Below are 21,455 nucleotides of genomic sequence, written 5' to 3' on the forward strand. Positions count from 1 at the left end.
ATAAGGGAAAGGCATCGATCACTGATCATGTACTACACATGATTGAGCAGATTGAGCATTTGAGTAAACTCGAATTTTTCTTGCATGAGCAGTTAGAAAAAGATGTGATTCTGAATTCTTTACCCAAGACCTACCTATCCTTTCTTAATTATTATAGAATGACTAAATCTACAGTAAACTATCACGATTTGTTAGGGTTACTGCAGACCTTTGAGAAGGATTATCAGCTCCAAAAGGAGCCAGTGAATATGATGGATGGTTCCTCTTCTAGGCATGTCCCTTTAAGAAAGAGAAGAAGAAGAACAAGAAGAAGGTGCAGCGTGCTGGGGCTCCAAAGCCTAGTCAGAGTAAAAAGTTAAAAGTTGATAAGAGCTAGGTAGAGTGCTTCTTCTATAAAAAGTTAGATTACTAGAAGAGAAATTGTCCTCAGTATATTGTTTTCCTTGACCCCAACAGGTCGAACAAGAGAAAGCAGTAATTTATTGCTGGATAAGGTACTTATATGATAACTTCTTATAATTTCTCTATTTGTGATACTACTATCTGAGTATTGGATATCAAAAGTCCAATTAATATTTTTGTAATTCATTGTAGGAACTTCAAATCAGTAAAAAATTTAGAGACAGCGAACGGTTCCTAAATGTTGGAGATAGAAGCTTTGTTCTAGTTCTAGCTCTAAGAATTATTTAGCTTGTTTTTGAATCTAGGATTGTCATGTTAGATGATCGTCATTATTGTCCTTCTTTTTTGATGAATGTCATCTCAATAGGCTTTTAGGCCAAAGTTGATTTTAATTTTTTAATAAAGGATGAATTTTGTGATATCATTTTAAATGATACTATGTGGATATATGAAACATGGCATATACCTTCTATCACTACCTGTTAGTATAACATACATATCTAATAAATGTCCTAAGATAGATAATGTTAGCGATGCTTATCTTTGGCATTGTCGGCTAGGTCATGTGAACAAGAACAAGATGGACAGGTTAACTAAAGAGAAAATCCTCGACATTGACAATTGTGAATCATTATCCACCTGTAAATCCTGTCTTCTTGATAACATGATAAAGTCATCTTTTAAAGAAAAAGGTGAGCGAGCCGCTGATGTTCTGAGTCTAGTACATAGTGATGTATGTGGACCAATGATGCCAGAGGTGGATTCAACTACATCATTACTCTTACTGACGATCTATCGAGGTATGGATATGTCTCCTTTATGAAATATGAGTTCGAGTCATTTGAAATATTCAAACGATTTCATAGTGAAATAAAAAAATAAACTAAAAATAGTATTAAAATTTTTTGGACAGATCGAGGAGATGAATATCTTTCTAATGAGTTTCTGACATATATAGAAGAGAATGAGATTCTCTTACAATAGACTCCTCCAGGGACACTGCAACACAATGGGATGTCAGAAAAAAGGAATCGAATACTGTTAGATATGATTCGATCCATGATGGGCTTTACGACTCTGTCAATCTCTTTCTGGAGAATGCTCTAGAAACTGCATGCTATGTACTGAACAGGGTGTTGATTTTCAGGGTGATTCGCATGCAAAATTTTTTCGATTACCCTAATCATAGTGGAAGCACATATAAAAATAATTTTTATGTTTAAGCATGTAGATTCAAAATCTAAATCACACTTAAGATTGTCTAATATGCATAAATAAATTTAAGACATGGATCTGAAATCATAAAATAGGAAAGAAAAATTATACTTGAATTCTTTTCTCTTTTTTTCCTCGGATCGAATTCTGTGGATGTCTAGGGTTTGCATATAAGCCACGCAAGTGCTCGACCTCTGCTGGTGTCTACACAAAGATGATCTCAATCAGAACTCTAAAGCCACCGATGTGCTAGCATCCTTGCAGGCTTCATTTCTCAACTTGGATCTGGGCCCTTTACTTGAGTTTACTTGAAATAGCCCTGTATAGGATCCTAGGGATTGATCCTAATACCAAAACTAATCAAGAACTCCTTTTTGATTATTTTTCTTCTCTCTCTAAGGCCTCTCTTGTCTCAAATCTGATCTGGAATAGAAAGAACTAAGGCATGGAAGGGAGAAAAAGGAGGAAGAGTGCATGGAACATGAGGTCGCAGTAGGAAAGAAAAGGAACTAGCACACAAAAATACCGCACGTCCTCCTTTCTCTTAATTTTTGTTGCACACAAATAATTCTCCATGCCCCATAAGGATCTGATCTACTTCCTTTTTAAATCAAATTTAAAAGGAAGTTAGAGTCCAGGATGAGAAAGACTCCCAGAGAGGAGGGGTGCCGATTCACGCGTGCGTAGAGAATAGTGCATAGAGAATAGAGGATGGCATTCCAGCACCCCTCTCTCCTTTTCTTAGTCAATAAATCAAAGAAAGAAGCCCAAAGAAAGTAGGCTTGGGTGGTCAGGTTTAATTGGATTCAATCTGGATTCAAATCGAATCAATTTAAGCTTAGTTCGAATCAAATTCGAAAGACTATCAACCCTAATCCAATTAGGATTGAAATCCAAGTCTAACTTGGATAATTAAAATCAATTAACTTTAAAATAAATTAAAACTAATTAAATAAAATTTGATTTAAATTAATTAAAATTTAATTTATAATTTAATCAGACCCAATTAAATTACAGCACTTACAATTAAGTCTCTCTGCTAACAATTAGCAGTTGCTACATCTGTAACGCTTACAAATTAGTAGTTTTTAAATTTTAAACCATCAATCCAATTGATAATTTGAATATGATTCAAGTCGTTGATCAGGTTATGCTCCTTTTGTATGTGACCTCTCAGATTCTATTTTGTCAGGTAGTAAGACATACCGTGATCTCCATCACAGTATCATCGAAACACCTTTCAATGGGCTGGAATAATTTTAACTCACCCCAACAAGGATCATTGATCTGAAAATGATCCTAGTGAATTCTTACAATCTACTAGTAATACTTAGTAGCATGTAGTGGCAACCTAGCAGAGTAAAAAAAATGAATCCCTAGGTATAGTTTTCGTATGATACAATCCTTCTATCGTGAGTCCCGATTAGATGGAGGTCATAGAGAACTTGTCAGTCATATACTAGATTGGTTCAACTCGAGTTTATTTGTGAATCTCATAAAAATTTCTTTTCAATATTCACATTTACTCTGGTAAGAGATTTTCTGAACTCAATTTCGCAAATCATATAAGATTACTCTTTTTCTACCAAAATCGATAGATTCCATCTAGGTGCATCCTACTCCAAATAGCAAATCTAAACCTACTATAGCCAATATACATAGCAAGGATCTGAATGGCTAGAGATCAAGAGAATATGTAGTCAAACTAAGTAACCTCGCTGTAAATAGCCAACACACCATAAGTTAAAGGACCGGTCACACCACTGTAGCATCGAAAAAATTACTGACGAGTGAGTAGACATTCAAGTAATTTTTCATGTTGGTTATGTTCAGTACAAGTTATTCTCTAACAACCACCTGCAGTCTCATCCTAGTATCCCCACACTACAGACTCGAAACTCTTCTATCTGGAAGGAAGGTGATCCATACACCGATCTTAATGAGATCGATCATTGTCTTTCATGATGATCTTTCAATAAAAAATATTTAGAAATTAACCACTAATGATGTATGTATCAAATTATGAATATCTTGAGAATATATAAAATCATCTTTATTAATTTTTAGGATAAATCATGGACACATATAATATGATTGGTAATAAACACTACCCATCAAGTATAAAATATGTTTTAGAATTATGGTATGCATCAGCCAAGATTGACTTCTAGGGTATACATCTAACAATCTTTCACTTGCACTAAAGCCAATCTGCTATATACCTAAGCCCGTTTGGATCAAGACAGGCTTCGATTTTGGCTGGCTAAGTGACTTGGCCTATCACATCCTATGTGGAGTCTACTTTCTGTACCTCTATGTATTTTTACTTGAGGTAATCGTGTATATCCCTGCTCTATGTACTTGGACTTCTGATAAAATTTTGACTTCTTAATGAGGGCTATGGGACTATCATCTTTGTAGTACAGTGTTATTGTATCAGATGGCATGACATCCAGCTCCGTAACTATCATAAGAATCAGAAAGTATCTTGCACATCTATAGAATACTCAGCTTCCATTGGTCTGTTGTTTGGAACTCTTCTAACATACTGAACTAACATAACTCAAGAACACATCTTGATATAGATATTTTATCATCAGTATTAGTGTATCCTCCTACTCTCAGCTCTAACCCCTTTTCTAAGATTAAAAATAAATCCTTAGTACTTCTCAAGTACATAGGGATGTTTTCATATTAATCCAATGCTCCTAGCCTGGATTCGACTGATACCTACTCGTGACTCTCACAGTAAGAAATATATCAAGTCGAGTACATAGCATGGCATACACTTGTCCCCAAGAGGATAGTAGACCCCTTTTGGAGATTTTTATGTTGAACCCTTTCAGTACATCTTTTATGTGCTTTTATGTGAAAACTCAAACATCTTTTTTGATCTATCTCTATAGACTTTTATTTTCAGAATATAAGATACTTGTCTTAGATCTTTCATTGAAATTCTATATACAACCTCACTTTGATCGATGTCAGCATGGGACACTCCCACTGACCTTCAGTAACCACATGATTTCTCCTCATTTTTGATGAAATCAAACAATTTGATCATAATATTGAAATGAGTATTCCAACTCTGAGATGCTTGCATAAATCTATAAATAGATTTTTGCAGTGTGATCTCCATCATAGAAAATAAAATTTATAAACTACTCCAAATAGATATTTTCTCAAGATATCCATTTAGGAGGGTTATCTATACATTCATCTCTCGAGATCGATGTCCAACATTATCTCATTGTAGATTTTGAGATCATCTCTATGTTTTTCATTTCTCATGAGAAATATTTTCTCTGAATCCTCTGTAAAAATATCAAATACCTTTCAAAAAGATGAGAGATCCTACTAAATCTATGAGGTGGAGGAGGTACTATATGTACTGGCTCATCATGAATAGGTTCTACAGGTCCTATGACTTGTTACTCTTTAGAGACTCTCTCTTTGAGTTTACCCTCCCACTGTTTTCAAGAAAACATCATGATTGATCACAATCAAATTATGATCTATTGGGAAGAGTAAGTAGTATCCCTAACTCTTTTAGGATACCTCACGGAATGAGCTCTTATAGACCTAACCTCTAACTTATCCGCCATACCATTATCTCATACGGTGTGGTAGGAATAGGTTTAAAGAGGATCTTATTTAAATTTTAGAAAATAAAGCATGTCCTTAAAGAAACAAAAGTTAAATCAGTGATGTTTATAATGAACTAGACCATATCTCATGCAGTGCCAATCCTCCTCTCAGATACCCCATTGAACTGAGGTGTATAAGGAGGGGTCCATCATGAAACTATGCTATTTTTTTTGAGATAATCAAGAAATTTCTTATTTGATATTGTGTCCTCGATCTGATCGAAGTACCTTTAAAATTTTTTTGGTTTACTTTTCTATTTCACATCTGAATTCTTTGAACCTTTCAAAGGCTTCAAATTTGTGTCTCATATACATACCCATACTGTGACTGATCATTAGTAAAGGTAATAAAGTAGAAATAATCTCCTTTGTCTAGCTCATCAAATAGGCCGCACACATCTAATATGTACCAGAATAAGTATGTTAGCGGTCCTATCTCTTTGTCCCACAAAAGATAGCTTGATCATTTATACTTAAAGAGATGATTCACTGACTAGATGTGACTCAATAGTCAATAAGTCCAAAAGCTCATTTTTCTTCAATCGGTAAATTATTTCTTCTCCTATATGACTTAGCTTAAGATACTACATATATATACTTTAGGTTTATCTGATCTCTGGATCTCTCAAACTAAATGGCTTTTACTGTTTGCTCAAATAAGTTCACATATGCATCACCATGCAAATGTTAGAAACTGTCTCAAAGAACTAAATCCAAATGGTAGTCACAGAGGTCAAGTGCCCATGGCCACAATGCAACTCTTGCTCTATTGTCAACTTGAAGGGTTAGTTCACCTTTCCTCAGCTCTCTACATTCCCTCAGACCCTATAGTGAAGTGCATAATTAGGCACAGAGTCTAATACTCAACTGGAAGAAGAGAAAACTGTAAGATCAGTTTTGAGCAATTTTACATACCTTTCAAAGATGTGTGGTGCTTGCCAAATTCATCAAAAATTAATTACTATTCTCACTAGTTCTTGTATTTTTTTTTTCTTATAGTATTAGTGAGTCTAGGTCGAACCCAGAGACTAAATGTGATGATCAGATTTAATAAATAAGAAGGGGGGTTGAAGCAAATGTGAAATCAAAGAAATAATTAAAATAAAATGTGATAAAAAAAACTTCAATTCAAAACAGATCCGATTCAAGGGAGTTCGTGTTAGATTGCAGATTGATCATTGACGTATGAATATATTATTCTCTCTTTGAATACTTAGCTAAGAATTTATGCAGGAGCAAGATAAATCTTATCTTTCTTATATTCATTAATTCAAGCCCAGTACCCAATTTAAATTCTTATCAATAAACCAATTGGTATTAAGCAATCCTCATGAATTCATTGATAGCAGTACATACTAGGATGAAGCTAAGGATGAACAACAATTTAACAAGCATAAATTAATTGATTCATTCTATGTTTCCTCTTAGACAAGCAACAAAAACTGGGATCATAATTATTTTGTCTCAGTGCTACTTTAACCTAGTTGCCTAACAATTATGGATTAAGAACTTAGTTTAGCATTCAATCACATAGACAATCAATTAATAGGCCTCTTAATCAATTAATCCATGCAATAAATCAATAATAAAACAAAGAAACATACATATTCAAATAGAGAGTAATATTAGAATTACAAACTAGATCTCACAATCATGCTAACCAAGCTAGAAATCCCTTGAACCGAATAAAAGTTTTAACCACTCATGAAAAAAAGAAATAACAAGAGTTTATGATGTGTTTTTCCTTTCTCCTTTTTTTTTTCCTGGCAACCAAGAACTCCCAAAAACAACATCCTCCTCCCAAGTCTGCCAAAAAAAAAGATTTCCCCCCTTGCTGCCAACTCAAGCATCATTAATTTAAGGAAGGTGGCCCAAATAGATTTATCTAATTAAGGAAAGTTACTAAGACAATTCCCCAAATTAAGGAAAGGTGAAAAAACAAATTTCTTAAATTAGGGAAGTGATGAGTAATCCCAACGCCTTTACGAAATTGTCTCTCCCTTTAATTCTGCCAATAGATTTTTTTGCTGCAGTCTTCCATGTCAGTTTTGGATAGGATAGCAACGTTTCTAAGCTTTAGGCTCTTCACAAGAATTGTGGCTCATGAAATTTATTTGAGTTTAGACTTTTGGATCACCTCAATTAGACTTTCTGAAAAGCTTAGGATGTCCACTACAACTTCATGGGAAACCATTTCTTCCAATTCAAACATTAAGCTCACCAAAAACCTGCAAGAAGCCCAGAAGGTTGAAATTATATAATACTGGAAATTATGTCTCATACATGAACATAAGCATTAATCATCACAATAAGACATTAAGCATGCTAAATAGACTAAATGTAGGGAGAAATAAAATGTAGAATTATGCCTCTATCAAATACCCCCACACTTAACTTTTGCACGTCTTCGGGCAAATTAGGCTGGACAATTAACTAAACACAACCAAACACAAACCACAATTCACTAATTCCCCCAATGACACCATACAAATATTATACACCATAATTCCTAAACAAAATCAAGAATTCAAACACCATAACACGTCATGAATTAAACACACTCAACAAACTTAAACTAAAAAAAATAAGAAACGTTCATTCAAAAAGCAATTAACAAGTATGGTAGACACTCACACATCACTCTTAATTCATTCAAGTATTTGAAGAGTAGGAGAGATTCACTCAAGATTCAATTCAAGCTAAATCACTACCATAAGCTTGCTTGCTCATCTAATCTCCATCACTTGTATCACATGCCACACATAGATCCAAAGGTCTTTCATCAGGGTTGTAATGGGGCTTAGGTTCAAGGTAGGAATCAAAAGGATAATGAAGTTAAAACCCAAGAAACTAATAGAGCATTAAGACATAAATTGGGTAAATTAAGACATTAAAGGCCCAAACATTCAAACATTCTCTCTCTCTCTCTCTCTCTCTCTCTCTCTTTTTTTTCCTTTTTTTCTTTTTTATTTTTATTTTATTTTTATTTTTATTTTTGGGTAAATACATAGCAAGAACAAATTACTCCCATTACATCCCATTTTTCAGAATACAAGCATAACAATCAACAATAGCACCCCCACACTAATTAAATACACATTTTTGTCTCAAAATGCATTAAATAGTTCCCAATGCTCTACTAGCCTTGAGGTAGGTAAATCATAAGGAAAAATGATTCATGGCTCATAAATAAGGGTTTCAATCAATCAAAAGAGTTTAAAAGCTTAAAGTGGTTTCACAAAAGTCAATTGATTCTAGGTTGGCCATTTAAGCTAAGTGGTTCAAAATCCTATACGCCATTATCATTTCTAAGTGTGCAAGTGAATTTAGTAACTTTGACTAGCATTTACAAGCAAGTTCTAGAGTAATCTAGCATGAATGAACACACTCACAAATGAAATATGAGGTTGACATGTATGTTTCAATCTAAAGAGGCTCAAAAACTCACCCAAAAATGTTTTTGATCTACCAAAACAAGTTAATACTCTTCAAAATCAAGCTCAAGTCAAATTTAGCCTAAGTATGCAAGTTATTCATTCAATCATGTTATGATACTCTCATCTCAATTTAATCTAAGTTTATAGCATATGAATCTGTAAACATCATTTGGGAAACATCCTAAAAACACTCAAATATGATTTTTTTTTTCAAAAACATGCATAATCCTCTCCCCCACACTTACAATTTACATTGTCCTCAATGTAAAGCCCAAATGCAAAAAAAAAAGCAAAAACAAACATAATGCATACGAATATAAAAAGAGAAGGGATAAAGAAAGCAAATCTGATCATGGCCAGTTGGCCACCCTTGGGTTGCCTCCCAAGTAGCACATTTGTTTAACATCGTTAGCCCGACATTGCAGTTCCCGTCAATCTGAATAAATTGGATCCTTCAGTTGCACTTCATTTATCGTATGTTCTTGAAAACCTTCATAAAATGGCTTAAGTCTATGTCCATTTACCTTGAACACCTTGTTAGTTTTAAAGCTTTGAACTTCAACTGTACCATAAGGAAATACATTAGTAAATATAAAGGGTCCAATCCAACAAGAACGTAATTTACCAGGCATCAATTTAAGTCATGAATTATGAAGCAAAACTTTCTGTCCAACCACAAATTGCTTCCTAGCAATCATCTTATCATGAAATGCCTTGGTCTTATCCTTGTAAATTCTCGAATTCTCATATGCCTCAAGTCGTATCTCCTCCAATTCATGCAATTGCAGCTTCCTTTGTATACCAGCTTCATCCATATCCATGTTGCAACTCTTCACCACCCAATAAGCATTGTGTTCCAGCTCGATAGGAAGATGACATGACTTACCAAAGACTAACCTATAAGAAGACATCCCAATAGGTGTCTTATATGCTGTCCTAAAATCCCATAATGCATCATCAAGTCTAAGGCTCCAGTCTTTTCTGTTCGGCTTCACAGTCTTTTCTAAGATGGATTTTACTTCTTTATTCGATATCTTAGCTTGACCATTTGTTTGGGGGTGATAAGCTGTAGATGTTTTATGAAAAATACCATACTTTTTCAATAAAACTTCTATTGTCCGATTGCAGAAATGGATTCCTTGATCACTAATCATTGCTCTTGGTATGCTGAACCTGCTAAAAATGGACTTGATAAAACCTACAACAGCTTTGGAATCATCAGTTTTGGTGGCCTTTGCTTCCACCTATTTCGAAACATAATCGACTGCAAGCAATATATTAACAAAACCAAAAGATGAAGGAAATGGACCCATAAAATCAATACCCCACACATCAAAGATTTCACATACAAGTATAGGGGTTTGTACCATCTCATTCCTACAGGTTAAACCTCCATTCCTTTGACACTGTTCACAATTCTTGCAAAATATATAAGAATCACGAAATAGTGTAGGCCAATAAAAACCACTATTTAATACTTTTCTAGCTATTCTCTTAGGTCCAAAATGACCTTCGCAAGCATAAGCATGACAAAAGGTAAGGACATACTAGATTTCAGAATCAGGCACACATCTCCTAATAATCTAATCTGAACAGTATTTTCATAAGTATGGATCATCCCACACATAATATTTTGCCTCGCTCTTAAGTTTGTCTTTCTTAGCTCTACTTATGTCATTAGGTAAGGTCCTACCCACCAAATAATTCACCAAATTAGCATACCAAGGAACCATACCTCACAGAGCAAATAATTACTCATTAGGGAAAAATTCTTGCAATGGCTCAAAATTCTCTTTTCTCACCAATCTATTCAAATGATCAGCAACTAGGTTCTCAGCTCCCTTCTTGTCTTTGATTTTAAGATTGAACTCTTGCAAAAGAAGAATCCATCTGATTAGCCTAGGCTTCGACTCCTTCTTTGCCAAGAGATGTTTCAAAGTTGCATGGTTAGAAAACACAATAACTTTAGAGCCAAGTAAATATGATCAAAATTTATCTAATGCAAACACAATAGCCAAAAGCTCTTTTTCGGTTGTCGAATAATTGCACTGAGCCGAATTGAGTGTTCTGGATGCATAATAAATCACATGAGGTTGCTTGCCAACTTGTTGCCGTAAAATAGCTCCTACTGCATAATTATTGGCATCACACATGATCTCAAATGGCAAAGTCCAATTAGGAGGTTGAATTATGGGAGCTATGGTTAATGCAAATTTTAACTTATCAAAAGCTTCCTTGCACTCTTGGCTAAACTCAAAGGGCACCTCTTTTTGCAGCAATCTAGACAATGGCAGGGCAATCTTCAAGAAGTCCTTAATGAATCTTCAGTAAAAACCTGCATGGCCAAGAAAAGAACGCACTTCCCGCACACTTGTGGGGTATGGTAAATTCACAACTAAATCAATCTTAGCCTTATCTACCTCAATACCTCTACATGAAACAATGTGACCTAAGACACTTCCTTTTTCTACCATAAAATGACATTTTTCAAAATTCAACACAAGGTTTGTCTCAATGCAATGCTCAAGAACATGGGATAGATTATCCAAACAAGCATCAAAAGAATCACCATACACAGTAAAATCATCCATGAATATTTCAATGCAATTTTCTATTAAATTTGAAAAAATACTCACCATGCATCTTTGAAATGTTTTCGGTGTATTACAGAGTCCAAAAGGCATCCTTCTAAATGCAAAAGTTTCAAATGGGCATGTAAATGTTGTTTTCTCCTGATCCTCAGGTGCAATCACAATTTGATTATAACCAAAATATCCATCAAGAAAATAGTAATGAGACTTACCTGCCAATCGTTCAAGCATCTGATCGATGAACGATAGAGGAAAATGATCTTTCCTTGTCACTGTGTTCAGTTTGCTGTAGTTTATGCACATATGCCATCCGCTCTGAATTCTTATTGGAACAAGCTCATTATCTTGATTCCTGACCACTGTTACTCCGAACTTTTTTGGCACAACTTGAATTGGACTCACCCATCTGTTGTCTGAAATTGGGTATTTGACTCCTACATCCAACAGTTTCATAATATCTTTTTTTACGACCTCCATCATCACCGGATTCAATCTCCTTTGAGCTTCTCGGCTTGGTTTGGCACCATCTTCTAACAGAATTCGGTGCATGCACATTGATGGACTTATACCTTTGATGTCCGCTATAGTCCATCCAATGGCCGTTTTGTGGTCCCATAGCACTCTCATAAGCCTCTCTTCTTACATCGAGGTCAAATCCTTTGTGATGATAACTGGTAATATCTTATCACTTTCCAAATAAGCATACTTCAGGTGATCAGGAAGAGGTTTCAGATCCAAAACTAGTGCTTGCACCATAGAAAGTAACAATTTTGAGTAAAAAAGTGGTAGCTCAATTTTACAAACATCATACCTTTTAGGAATCGAAGGCAATGATTGCAATGCCATAATCATCTCTTCAACTTCAGAACTCAGTTGCAATGCTGTATCAGACTCCCTCAAACCTTGACTAAGCACCACTTCCAACTCATCCTCATCTCTCAATTCAAAAACCTCCTGTGTAAACACATCAACCACATCAATAGAAGATGCAGATTGAATATCACTAGGGTACCTCATTGCCTCAAATATATTAAATTTGACAATCTCCCCATCAAACTCCATGGTAAGAGTACCATCCTGAACATCAATCTTTGTTCTAGCTGTTTTGAGAAAAGGCCTTCCTAACAAAATTGGGGCAAGATTTGGGGATGTACTATCCTCCATATTCAAAATATAGAAATCAGCAAAAAAAATTAGCTCATTCACCTGTACCAAAACATCCTCAACTACCCCCTTAGGATATGCATTAGAACGATCAGCTAACTGGATAACTACACCCATTTCTTTTAATGGACCCAATTTCAAAGATGCATAAATTGAATGTGGCATGACATTTATGGATGGACCTAAATCTAACATGGCACATTCAAACTTAGTATTACCAATCACACATGGAATTGTAAATGTACCTGGATCCTTGCATTTTGGGGGTAACTTACGTTGGATCACTGCTGATACATTTTCTCCCACACTGATCTTCTCATCACCCCTTAGCTTCCTTTTCGTGGTGCATAACTCTTTAAGAAACTTTGCATACCCTGGGATTTGCTTGATGGCATCTAGTAGAGGAATGTTTACTTCTACCTTCTGAAAAGTCTCAAGGATCTCCCTTTCTTGATCTTTCTTTTTAGATTTGGATAACCTACTAGGAAAAGGCAGAGAAACAGAATTAGTGGAATTATGCACAATAGGTTGACATTTTACCTTGGGAAAATTCTCGGCATCATTTTTGGCCTCCTTCTCTTCTTGATTTTTCTTAGCCAAATCTAGAGGGTTTTGAATGGGGGCTTCAATTTATTTTCCACTTCGCAGTGTAATGGCACTTGCATTCTCACATGGGTTTATGATCGTTTGGGAGGGCAATTTTCCAAGAGCCTTGAGCCTAAAGCTTGCTCACTAATGTTGCTAGCTGACTAATCTGCTTCTCCAAGTTTTGAATGTTGTTTCTTGTCTCATGTTGAAACTGTTGTGTTTTGGTTGCTAGCGCCTTAACAATCTCATCAAGTGACATATTTAGAGCTTGATTTACTTGCTGCCTAGCTTGAAATGGAGGTTGGTACCAATTCTGAGCAGCTTGGTTCCCATAGCTCAAATTTGGGTGATCTCTCCATCCAGGGTTGTACGAGTTGCAATATGGGTCATATTTGCATTGGGACTGCCCTGGAAAGCCTCCTATGGCATTGGCTTGCTGAACTAGTTCTTCCTCTTGCAAAGTTGGACACATATCCGTAGCATGACCAATAATCAAGCAAATACCATATGCCTTGCTGCCTATTTCCTACAATAACTTGATGCATAAGAGAGGTTAGTTCTTTCACTTTTTGTTCAAGAGAAGATGGGCTTATCTCATTCACTCTCTTAGGTGTATGATCCATCCTTGTTCCAAATTGCTGAGAATTTGCTGCCATGTTGGAAATCAGATTTTTTGCAGCCTCCAGTGTTTTGTCCACCAAGGCACCTCCACTAGCTGCATCTTTCATACTCCTATCCATTGGCACCAAACCTTCATAAAAATATTGAATCAAGAGCTGATTACTAATCTGATGATGTGGGTAGCTCGCACATAATCTTTTAAATCACTCCCAATATTTGTACAATGTTTCTCCATTATTCTATCGAATACCACATATCTCTTTCCTTATGTTGGCAGCTCAGGAAGCAGAGAAATATTTCTCTAAAAACAACTACTTCATCTCATTTTATGAATCAATGGAGCCCGATGGAAGATAGTACAACCAGTCTTTAGCCAAGTTTGTTAAGAAAAATGAAAAAACTCGCAGTTTGATTTGTTCTTCCGAAATTTCTTGCAGTTTCATACTTGAACACACCACATGGAACTCCTTCAAGTGCTTGTGTGGATCCTTCCTTACAAGACCACAAAAGGTGGGTAATAAATGTATTAGTCCCGATTTTAGTTCAAAAGCAGCATCTAACATAGGGTACTCAATACACAAAGGCTGTTGAGTTAAATCAGGGGCAGTCAATTCTTTTAAAGTTCTGTTATTTGCAGCCATGGCTCCCTCTACTTCTGAACCACTAGAGGAACCATCAAAAATTAATTCAAGAGCTATGTTGATGCTCGGTGAAGAAACAAGTGCTCTCCTAGGTGTTGAAGCTTGTTCTGTAGAAATTTGTCTAGCTTCTCTCCTTAATCTGTGCAAGGTTCTTTCAATTTTTGGATCAAATTTTAATTCACTAGAATGAGAGGCTCAAGTCATAGACCATAAACACTTAGAAAATTAGCCATCGAAGTGCTTAATTGAGACCTGCAAACCGCAAATCTTCACTAACACGATTAAAGCAGCACTATTTATTAATAAGAATCACCAAATTAAAGTACAGAATCAATAAGAACACACAAATTGATCAAAAATCAGTCCCCAACAATGGCACCAAAATTTTGATGCTTGTCGAATTCACCAAAAAATAATTACTATTCTCACTACTTCTTGTATATATACACTACAAGAAATTTGATTTTTTGCGACGAAATTTTTTCATCGCTAAAAATCTTATTTTCGTCGCTAATAGTATTTGCGATGAAATATATCGTCGCTAAAAATTTGTAGAGAAAGCCTCGTAGCAAAAGACTTTAGCGACGAAAATATTTTATTTCGTCGCAAAAAATAGTAAACCCAGACGACGAAGTTATGTACTGTATTAGCGATGAAAATATTTTGTCGCAAGAGCTTAAATTTTCGTCGCTAAAATTGCAACGAAAAAAAATTTCATCGCTAAATATTTTGATTAAAAAAATTTTTTTCTTATTTTTTGTGATGAAAATTAATTTCGTCGCAAAACTTAGCGACGGATTTTGTCGCAAAATAATTTGTCGCAAAAATTTCGTCGCAAAAATTGCGACGAAAAAAAATGTTCGTCGCTATAATTGCGACGAAAAAAAATTTCGTCGCTATAATAGCAACGAAATAAAATTTTCGTCGCTAAAAGGGCGACGAAATAAAAAAATTTCATCGCTATAATTGCAATGAAATAATAATTTCGTCGCTATAATTGCAACGAAATAAAAATTTCATTGCAAAAAGTTTAAATTTTTAGCGACGAAACTTTTTTCGTCGCAAAAATAGCAACGAAATAATTTCGTCGCAAAAATTGTGATGAAAAAAAAATTTCGTCGCTATAATGGAGACGAAATAATAATTTCATCGCTATAAGGATGATGAAATAAAAATATTCGTCGGTATAATTGCGATGAAATAAAAATTTCATCTCAAAAGTTATAATTTTTAGCGACGAAACTAAGACTTTCGTCGCAAAAATAGCAACGAAATAAAAAATTTCATCGCAATGAATAATAAATATTTTACTTTTTTGGGTTCACAAATTTTTTTGTGACGAAATTAATATTTCATCGCTAAAATATATTTTGGATAAAAAATAAAATTTTTATTAATTTTTCAAAAAAAACTGCTCAAATACAAATTATCTGATCAATCATATTTTAAATAAACAGTATGTTAACACAATAAAAATATTCTAAGTCAAAAGACCAATTTCAAATAACAAAAAGTTTCATAACCATCTTTGTCATATACAAAAATATAAGTCCATACACCATTTTAAATTTAAAATAAGTACAAACTAAGTATGATCTGACTCATTGGCCTCGTTCCCTCCTCCAGGCATCGATCCCTGACCCGATACGTGTCGCGATGGTGGTGCAGAGGCGGCATCATGTGGTTGTAGAGGTGCTAACTCAGAAGCATCAATACCGAGCCGTCCCGCCACCGCAGCTACGATCCTCTCGAGCGTCTGACTACGATTCATCCAGTAACTAATCTGATCTTGCATCATGCTCATGGATGTCCTAACTGCCTCTGGCACCGATGCATCATCAGACCGGCCGGATGACGAACTGCGTGATTTTTTGGACCGCATGCTATGACCAGATCCTAGCTGCCGCCCGAGGATGGTATCCAAAATCGTATCATCTGTCATCAAACAAACCTGCTGCGATCCAGTATCACCATCAGATCCCACCTCCCTCGTCACCTGCTCTCTCAATTCTAACATTTTTTCCTTCACAATAAATAAAATAAAATCATAAATTTTTTTCAAACTCTTTAAAAGTATTCAAAATATAGAGTAATGATATTTACATGACGCTGCCTCGCCTCCTCGGTCACGAACTCGCCACTCTTGTTTTGATAGAATTTAGCATAGGCGTCGACTCCGGATAGTCCCTGTTCAAACAAAAAAAAAGAAAAAAAAGATATCAAAATAATATAAATATTTAATAAAAAGTTACAAAGTATGATTGCAAATGTAGTTACGTACCATCCTCTTCATTTCCTGTGCAAAAGAGGCACTTTCTTGCGTGTGAATAGAATCAATCTTGCTCCTATTCACCTTATTCGCCTCCGATCGTCGCTACAAAATACATACAAGTATAACCAATAAAGGACATAACATAATTAAAAAAACTTGGAACACTAGACATACCTGAAATGCCTCACTTCCAAAATGCTCACATAACCACCGCCAATCGTCACTAGACCCAGCCCAATTTCTGTATGGCTGGGTCACAGGATCAATCCCCTTCGCCTGTAGCTCATTGCAGTATTTATGAAGCCTACATCGCCGATCTCTGTATCTATTTGCAGCCATTTTGAGAATACATGCCGTCACTTCTTCGTCAGTGCAATCCTCGAAGTCAATATTATCCTACACAGTAATCATACCAAAAGGCAAATACATGAAATTATTCATATAATAAAAAATTTATTTATATAACCAAAAATAATATGGATCATGTAATGATATGCAAGACATTCAAATTTAATTCTTACCCTGATGTGAGAGACTAGAGCATCACGGTATCGAGGAGCTACATGCTTGAAACTTTCAGCAGCCCACGAAAAATGATTCCACATATACAAACTGATCTCATTTGCGACGATACTAGCCTCTGTGCCAATCGGATGATCTCGAAATATATGTACCTTTGGTTTTTCATTGTGTGTATGCACATATTTTTCCAAAACAAGACCCCTACTAGGACCACGCACTGCACGTCGATGCTGTGTTCCTACATGTAAAAATTGATGAAATGAACATATATCATGTATCACTAAATGCATATAACAAAAAAATATATATGGTTTATAAATTGATAGAGATGTACCTGTAAGGGGATGATGCTGCGGTACCATGGCCTCCGGCTGGGCAAGCTCTGGCTGAGCACTAGGCGGCTCTGTGGACTCGGGCAACTGAGTCTCATCTAAATCCTCTGAGTCATCATGCAAAATGCTAAAGTGAGGATGTGTATCATCAAGCGGAGCCTGCTGCCTACCCCGTGAATGTCTACGTCCAGGACCAGTCATGATGCTGCAATGATTAAAATAATTTAAATTAGTAAGTAATCAAAAAAACTCAAGTATTACATGATATAATAAAAAAAAAATAAATTGAATTACTTATTCATATTAATTATTGTTCTCAGATTCTGAACTCGTGTCCATATAGTCATCTTCGACGGGAGTCATAGAAGACTTCGACCCTGAAGTACTATCATCATTGTCGTTAACGAAGTCATTATTGGATCGTGCTCGTGTCCGTGCCCTTATGGACGATCCAACAACAGAAACATCCTCAGGTTCATAGTCGTCTCTTTGTAATTATCCTATGTCAATCGTATCATCTGGCACTAATATGTTATCTGGTGCTTGCATTTGATATGCTTCATTTTCAATAATTGCACAGACTTCATTCTCAAGATGTTCATCATTCGGGCATGTGAAAAGTGCGGGATCAAACAAATGCCTATGCTGAGCCCTTATTGCAACTCGCCAAGGCTCTTTCATTTTGTTATCATCAATATACCACACTAGTCTTGCTTGCTTTGCAAAAATATAAGGATCACTTTCATACCATACATGACCAGTGTGGACACTGACGAGTTGAGGATCTATAACAATTGGCCTGTGTCATCCTAAGTCATACCATCGATACTTGAATAACACAATCCGTCGAAGACCACTATATCTTAACTCTATAACCTCATGCAGAACACCAAAAAAATCTATTATTTCACCCTTGTGCTCGCCCTCCACGCTTATTCCACAATTCTGTGTGGTTCGATCACGATCGCGATCTTCCGTTAAGAATCGCACACCATTGACTATGCATGCTGAATATACTGATACACGTCTGTCAGGTTTTCGTGCAAGTGCAGCTAAGTCATTACTGATACAGTTAGGATTGTCTATACGTAGCTGAGCTATCTACAATTAAAAGAACAATAAGCAGGTTAAATTTGACAAGATAAATACTATATAAACAAACTTTTAATCATGGATGAACATGAACATAACTTACCCGTTCGTCAAACCATGATGCGAATTGATTCCTATGTCGTGCCGCTGCTAATGTAGGATTACTTCTTCTGAGCTCACTTTCGTGTTCTCTGAAGTGATACAGTAATACCATGTATATTTTAATTTAGAGTCCACGTGCATTCATTGATATATCAACAAATAAAAATTAAATATATATACTCACATCATGTAGGCTTCTACCTCCTCGCAATTGTTTAGCACATACCAATGCATGTCATCCGTTTCTTGTGGTGTCAACATTCGAAAATCTTTTTTACCATATGGTCGGGCAACATTGGAGAACACGGACAATCCATCGGTCAGAATCTCGTCAATATCAATATTCCACTGTGGCCTTGTAAATTTGGTCTCCACTCGTCGAAGGTACATAGAGCAGAACGTCAGACATTCATTCATAACATGTGCCTCTGCTATTGAACCTTCAGGCCGTGCTTTGTTAGTGACGGCACTCTTGTATTCACGCATCTCCCTATTCAATAAATTATCAATTGATATCACATATAATAAGAATACAATAATGAATAATAAATATTACAATATCATGCAATTACCTTTCAATTGGGTACATCCATCTTGTATGTACTGGCCCACCCAATCTAGCCTCATGTGGAAGATGAACAGAAAGATACACCATGATATCAAAGAAGGCGGGAGGGAATATCATCTCGAGCTTACAGAGAGTAATGATAATCTTCTTCTCCAATATGTCGATCTGACTTCGTCTCAATGTCTTCGCACATAAGTCTCGAAAATAAGTTTCCAGATCAAGTAACGCATCACACACATTATCCGGCAACAATCTGCGCAAACCAACTGGGAGCACATGCTGTAGAAGTACATGACAATCATGACTTTTCATCCCGACGATCTTCCCATCTTTCGACTTGATGCACCATTTCAAGTTTGAGGCGTATCCATCAGGAAACCTCACTGATCTCAAATATGAAAGAAATTGATTTCTCTCTCTTCGATTCAGTGTATAACATGCCAATGGCTTCACCAGCCTATCCCCTCGTCGAATCAAATGTAATTCCTTTCTAATCCGCATATCCTCTAAGTCAAGACGAGCCTTCACGGTATCCTTTGTTCTTCCTTCGATATTGAGAATGGTATAAAATACATTATCAAATATATTCTTTTCAATATGCATGACGTCAAGATTATGTCGAAGAAGAAGCATTTTCCAATATGGAAGATCAAACAACTTGCTCTTTTTTCTCCAATTTTCGATACTTGTTCGCACCCCTACTTGGCTGGCCAGACCCTTACCAAATATGACATCCTGTGGGTTTGGTAACTGATTTAAAATATTGTCCGTAGACCAGAATCTTGGCTGCGCACGTCGTTCATGCTTGCCATTGAACTTAAGACTTCTCCTCCATCTATGATCATCTGGCAAGAAACGTCGATGGCCGGTAAAACAAATCTTTCCACGAATACGGTCCGATGTAATATCATCGTTACAAGTTGGGCATGCTTTATACCCTTTTGTACACCATCCAGAAATATCGCCATATGCAGGAAAATCGTTAACTGTCCAAAGCAATGCTGCATGCATACGAAAGATGCCTCCTACAACATGATCATATGTTTCGCATCCTTCTTCCCACAAATATTGTAACTCTTCGATCAATGGCTCTAAAAATATGTCTATGTCTCTTCCAGGGGCACGGAGACCCGGGATCAACAAGGCCAATAGATTAAAAGGTGATTTCATGCACTTCCATGGTGGTAAATTATAAGGAAATACCATAACAGGCCACATACTATAAGCAGTACTAAGATTACCATATGGATTAAATCCGTCTGTTGCCAACCCTAGCCTGACATTTCGTGAATCAGCTGCAAACCATGGATGTTCACGATCAAAATGTTTCCATGCATCTCCATCTGATGGATGTCTCATGACATCATCGTCCATATTATTTACCTCCTTATGCCACCGCATGTCACAAGCAGTATGCCTCGACATGAACAATCGACGCAATCGTGGTGTAATCGGAAAGTACCGCAGAATCTTGCATGGTATTTTCTTTTTCTTCTTATCCTTACCATGACTTTCTTTCCATCTGCTTGAATGACAAATTGGACATGCTTGTAGATCTTGTTTATCCTTCCGAAATAGAACACAATCATTCGGACATGCATGTATCTTTTCACAGCGTAGGCCCAAGTCATCGACTCCCAAACCGAGTCCTTTCAATAATTTTTTGGCTTCATAATGACTTGACAGAAGTAACTCTCCCTCTGGCAGTAAGTCCTTCAAAAATTTGAGCAACCAATTAAACGAGTTGTTTGACCACTTACCAAGTGTCTTTATGTGTAATAACTTTATTACGGCGGACAACAGAGAGTACTTCTTACAACCAGGATAAACATCACTTTGTGCATCTCTTAATAGACGCTCGAATCTATCATTTATAGATATATTAATGTCCTCTTCAGCTTCTTGTCTCGGAATAGAATGCTGATGTTCTGCTCTCGCTTCTACATTTACTTCAAATAATTTCGGATGAAGATCCTCTAAAATTTCTCTATCTTCTTCACCAAGTGTTTGTCTTTCATGACTGCATGATCCACCGACTAAAGACGGATTTATGGGACTCCTGGACAACATGTTCGAGCTAGTCTGCAAATCTTCACCATGACAAGTCCATCTCTTGTAAGTCACATCTATACCGTGTTCGTATAAATGATTCTGAATGTCTGATAAGGTACACCAAAATAAATTCCTACATCGACGACATGGACAACGAGCTTTCCCATCTTCTCTAGTATGATTGGATGCCACATTCATAAAAGTCATCA

At 36.1% G+C, this 21,455-nt stretch overlaps 1 protein-coding gene, 1 non-coding gene and 1 pseudogene across 2 annotated transcripts; 1 reads left to right on the forward strand and 2 right to left on the reverse strand.

Annotated features, from left to right (window-relative positions):
* Window positions 1-5,963: 5,963 nt before the first annotated feature.
* Window positions 5,964-14,306, reverse strand: LOC140853112 (uncharacterized; annotated as a pseudogene).
* Window positions 13,831-13,937, forward strand: LOC114914755 (small nucleolar RNA R71). Its single transcript, XR_003802424.1, has one exon. It is a non-coding gene; the product is annotated as a small nucleolar RNA R71 (small nucleolar RNA).
* Window positions 14,307-15,803: 1,497 nt separating the features above from the next.
* LOC140853376 (uncharacterized) lies at window positions 15,804-17,904 on the reverse strand. The gene is made up of 7 exons (XM_073247928.1): window positions 17,727-17,904; window positions 17,435-17,637; window positions 17,100-17,338; window positions 16,753-16,974; window positions 16,588-16,680; window positions 16,410-16,493; window positions 15,804-16,329 (listed from the first exon to the last, which is right to left on the reverse strand). Exons 1-7 carry the CDS (start codon window positions 17,777-17,779, stop codon window positions 15,892-15,894), a joined length of 1,332 nt encoding a protein of 443 aa, XP_073104029.1. The 5' UTR covers window positions 17,780-17,904; the 3' UTR covers window positions 15,804-15,891.
* Between the last annotated feature and the right edge of the window lie 3,551 nt (window positions 17,905-21,455).

Source organism: Elaeis guineensis, chromosome 13 (assembly GCF_000442705.2).
Source record: "Elaeis guineensis isolate ETL-2024a chromosome 13, EG11, whole genome shotgun sequence".
Taxonomy (NCBI): domain Eukaryota; kingdom Viridiplantae; phylum Streptophyta; class Magnoliopsida; order Arecales; family Arecaceae; genus Elaeis; species Elaeis guineensis.

Excerpts from the sequence above, each read along its gene's own strand:
- LOC140853376 (XM_073247928.1), bottom strand. The coding sequence starts at position 17,779 with ATGACTATATGGACACGAGTTCAGAATCTGAGAACAATAATTAATATG. Across the intron at positions 17,638-17,726 it reads ACAATAATTAATATGAATAA|CATCATGACTGGTCCTGGAC; the intron begins GTAATTCAATTT and ends TAATCATTGCAG. Across the intron at positions 16,681-16,752 it reads TTGGAAGTGAGGCATTTCAG|CGACGATCGGAGGCGAATAA; the intron begins GTATGTCTAGTG and ends TGTATTTTGTAG.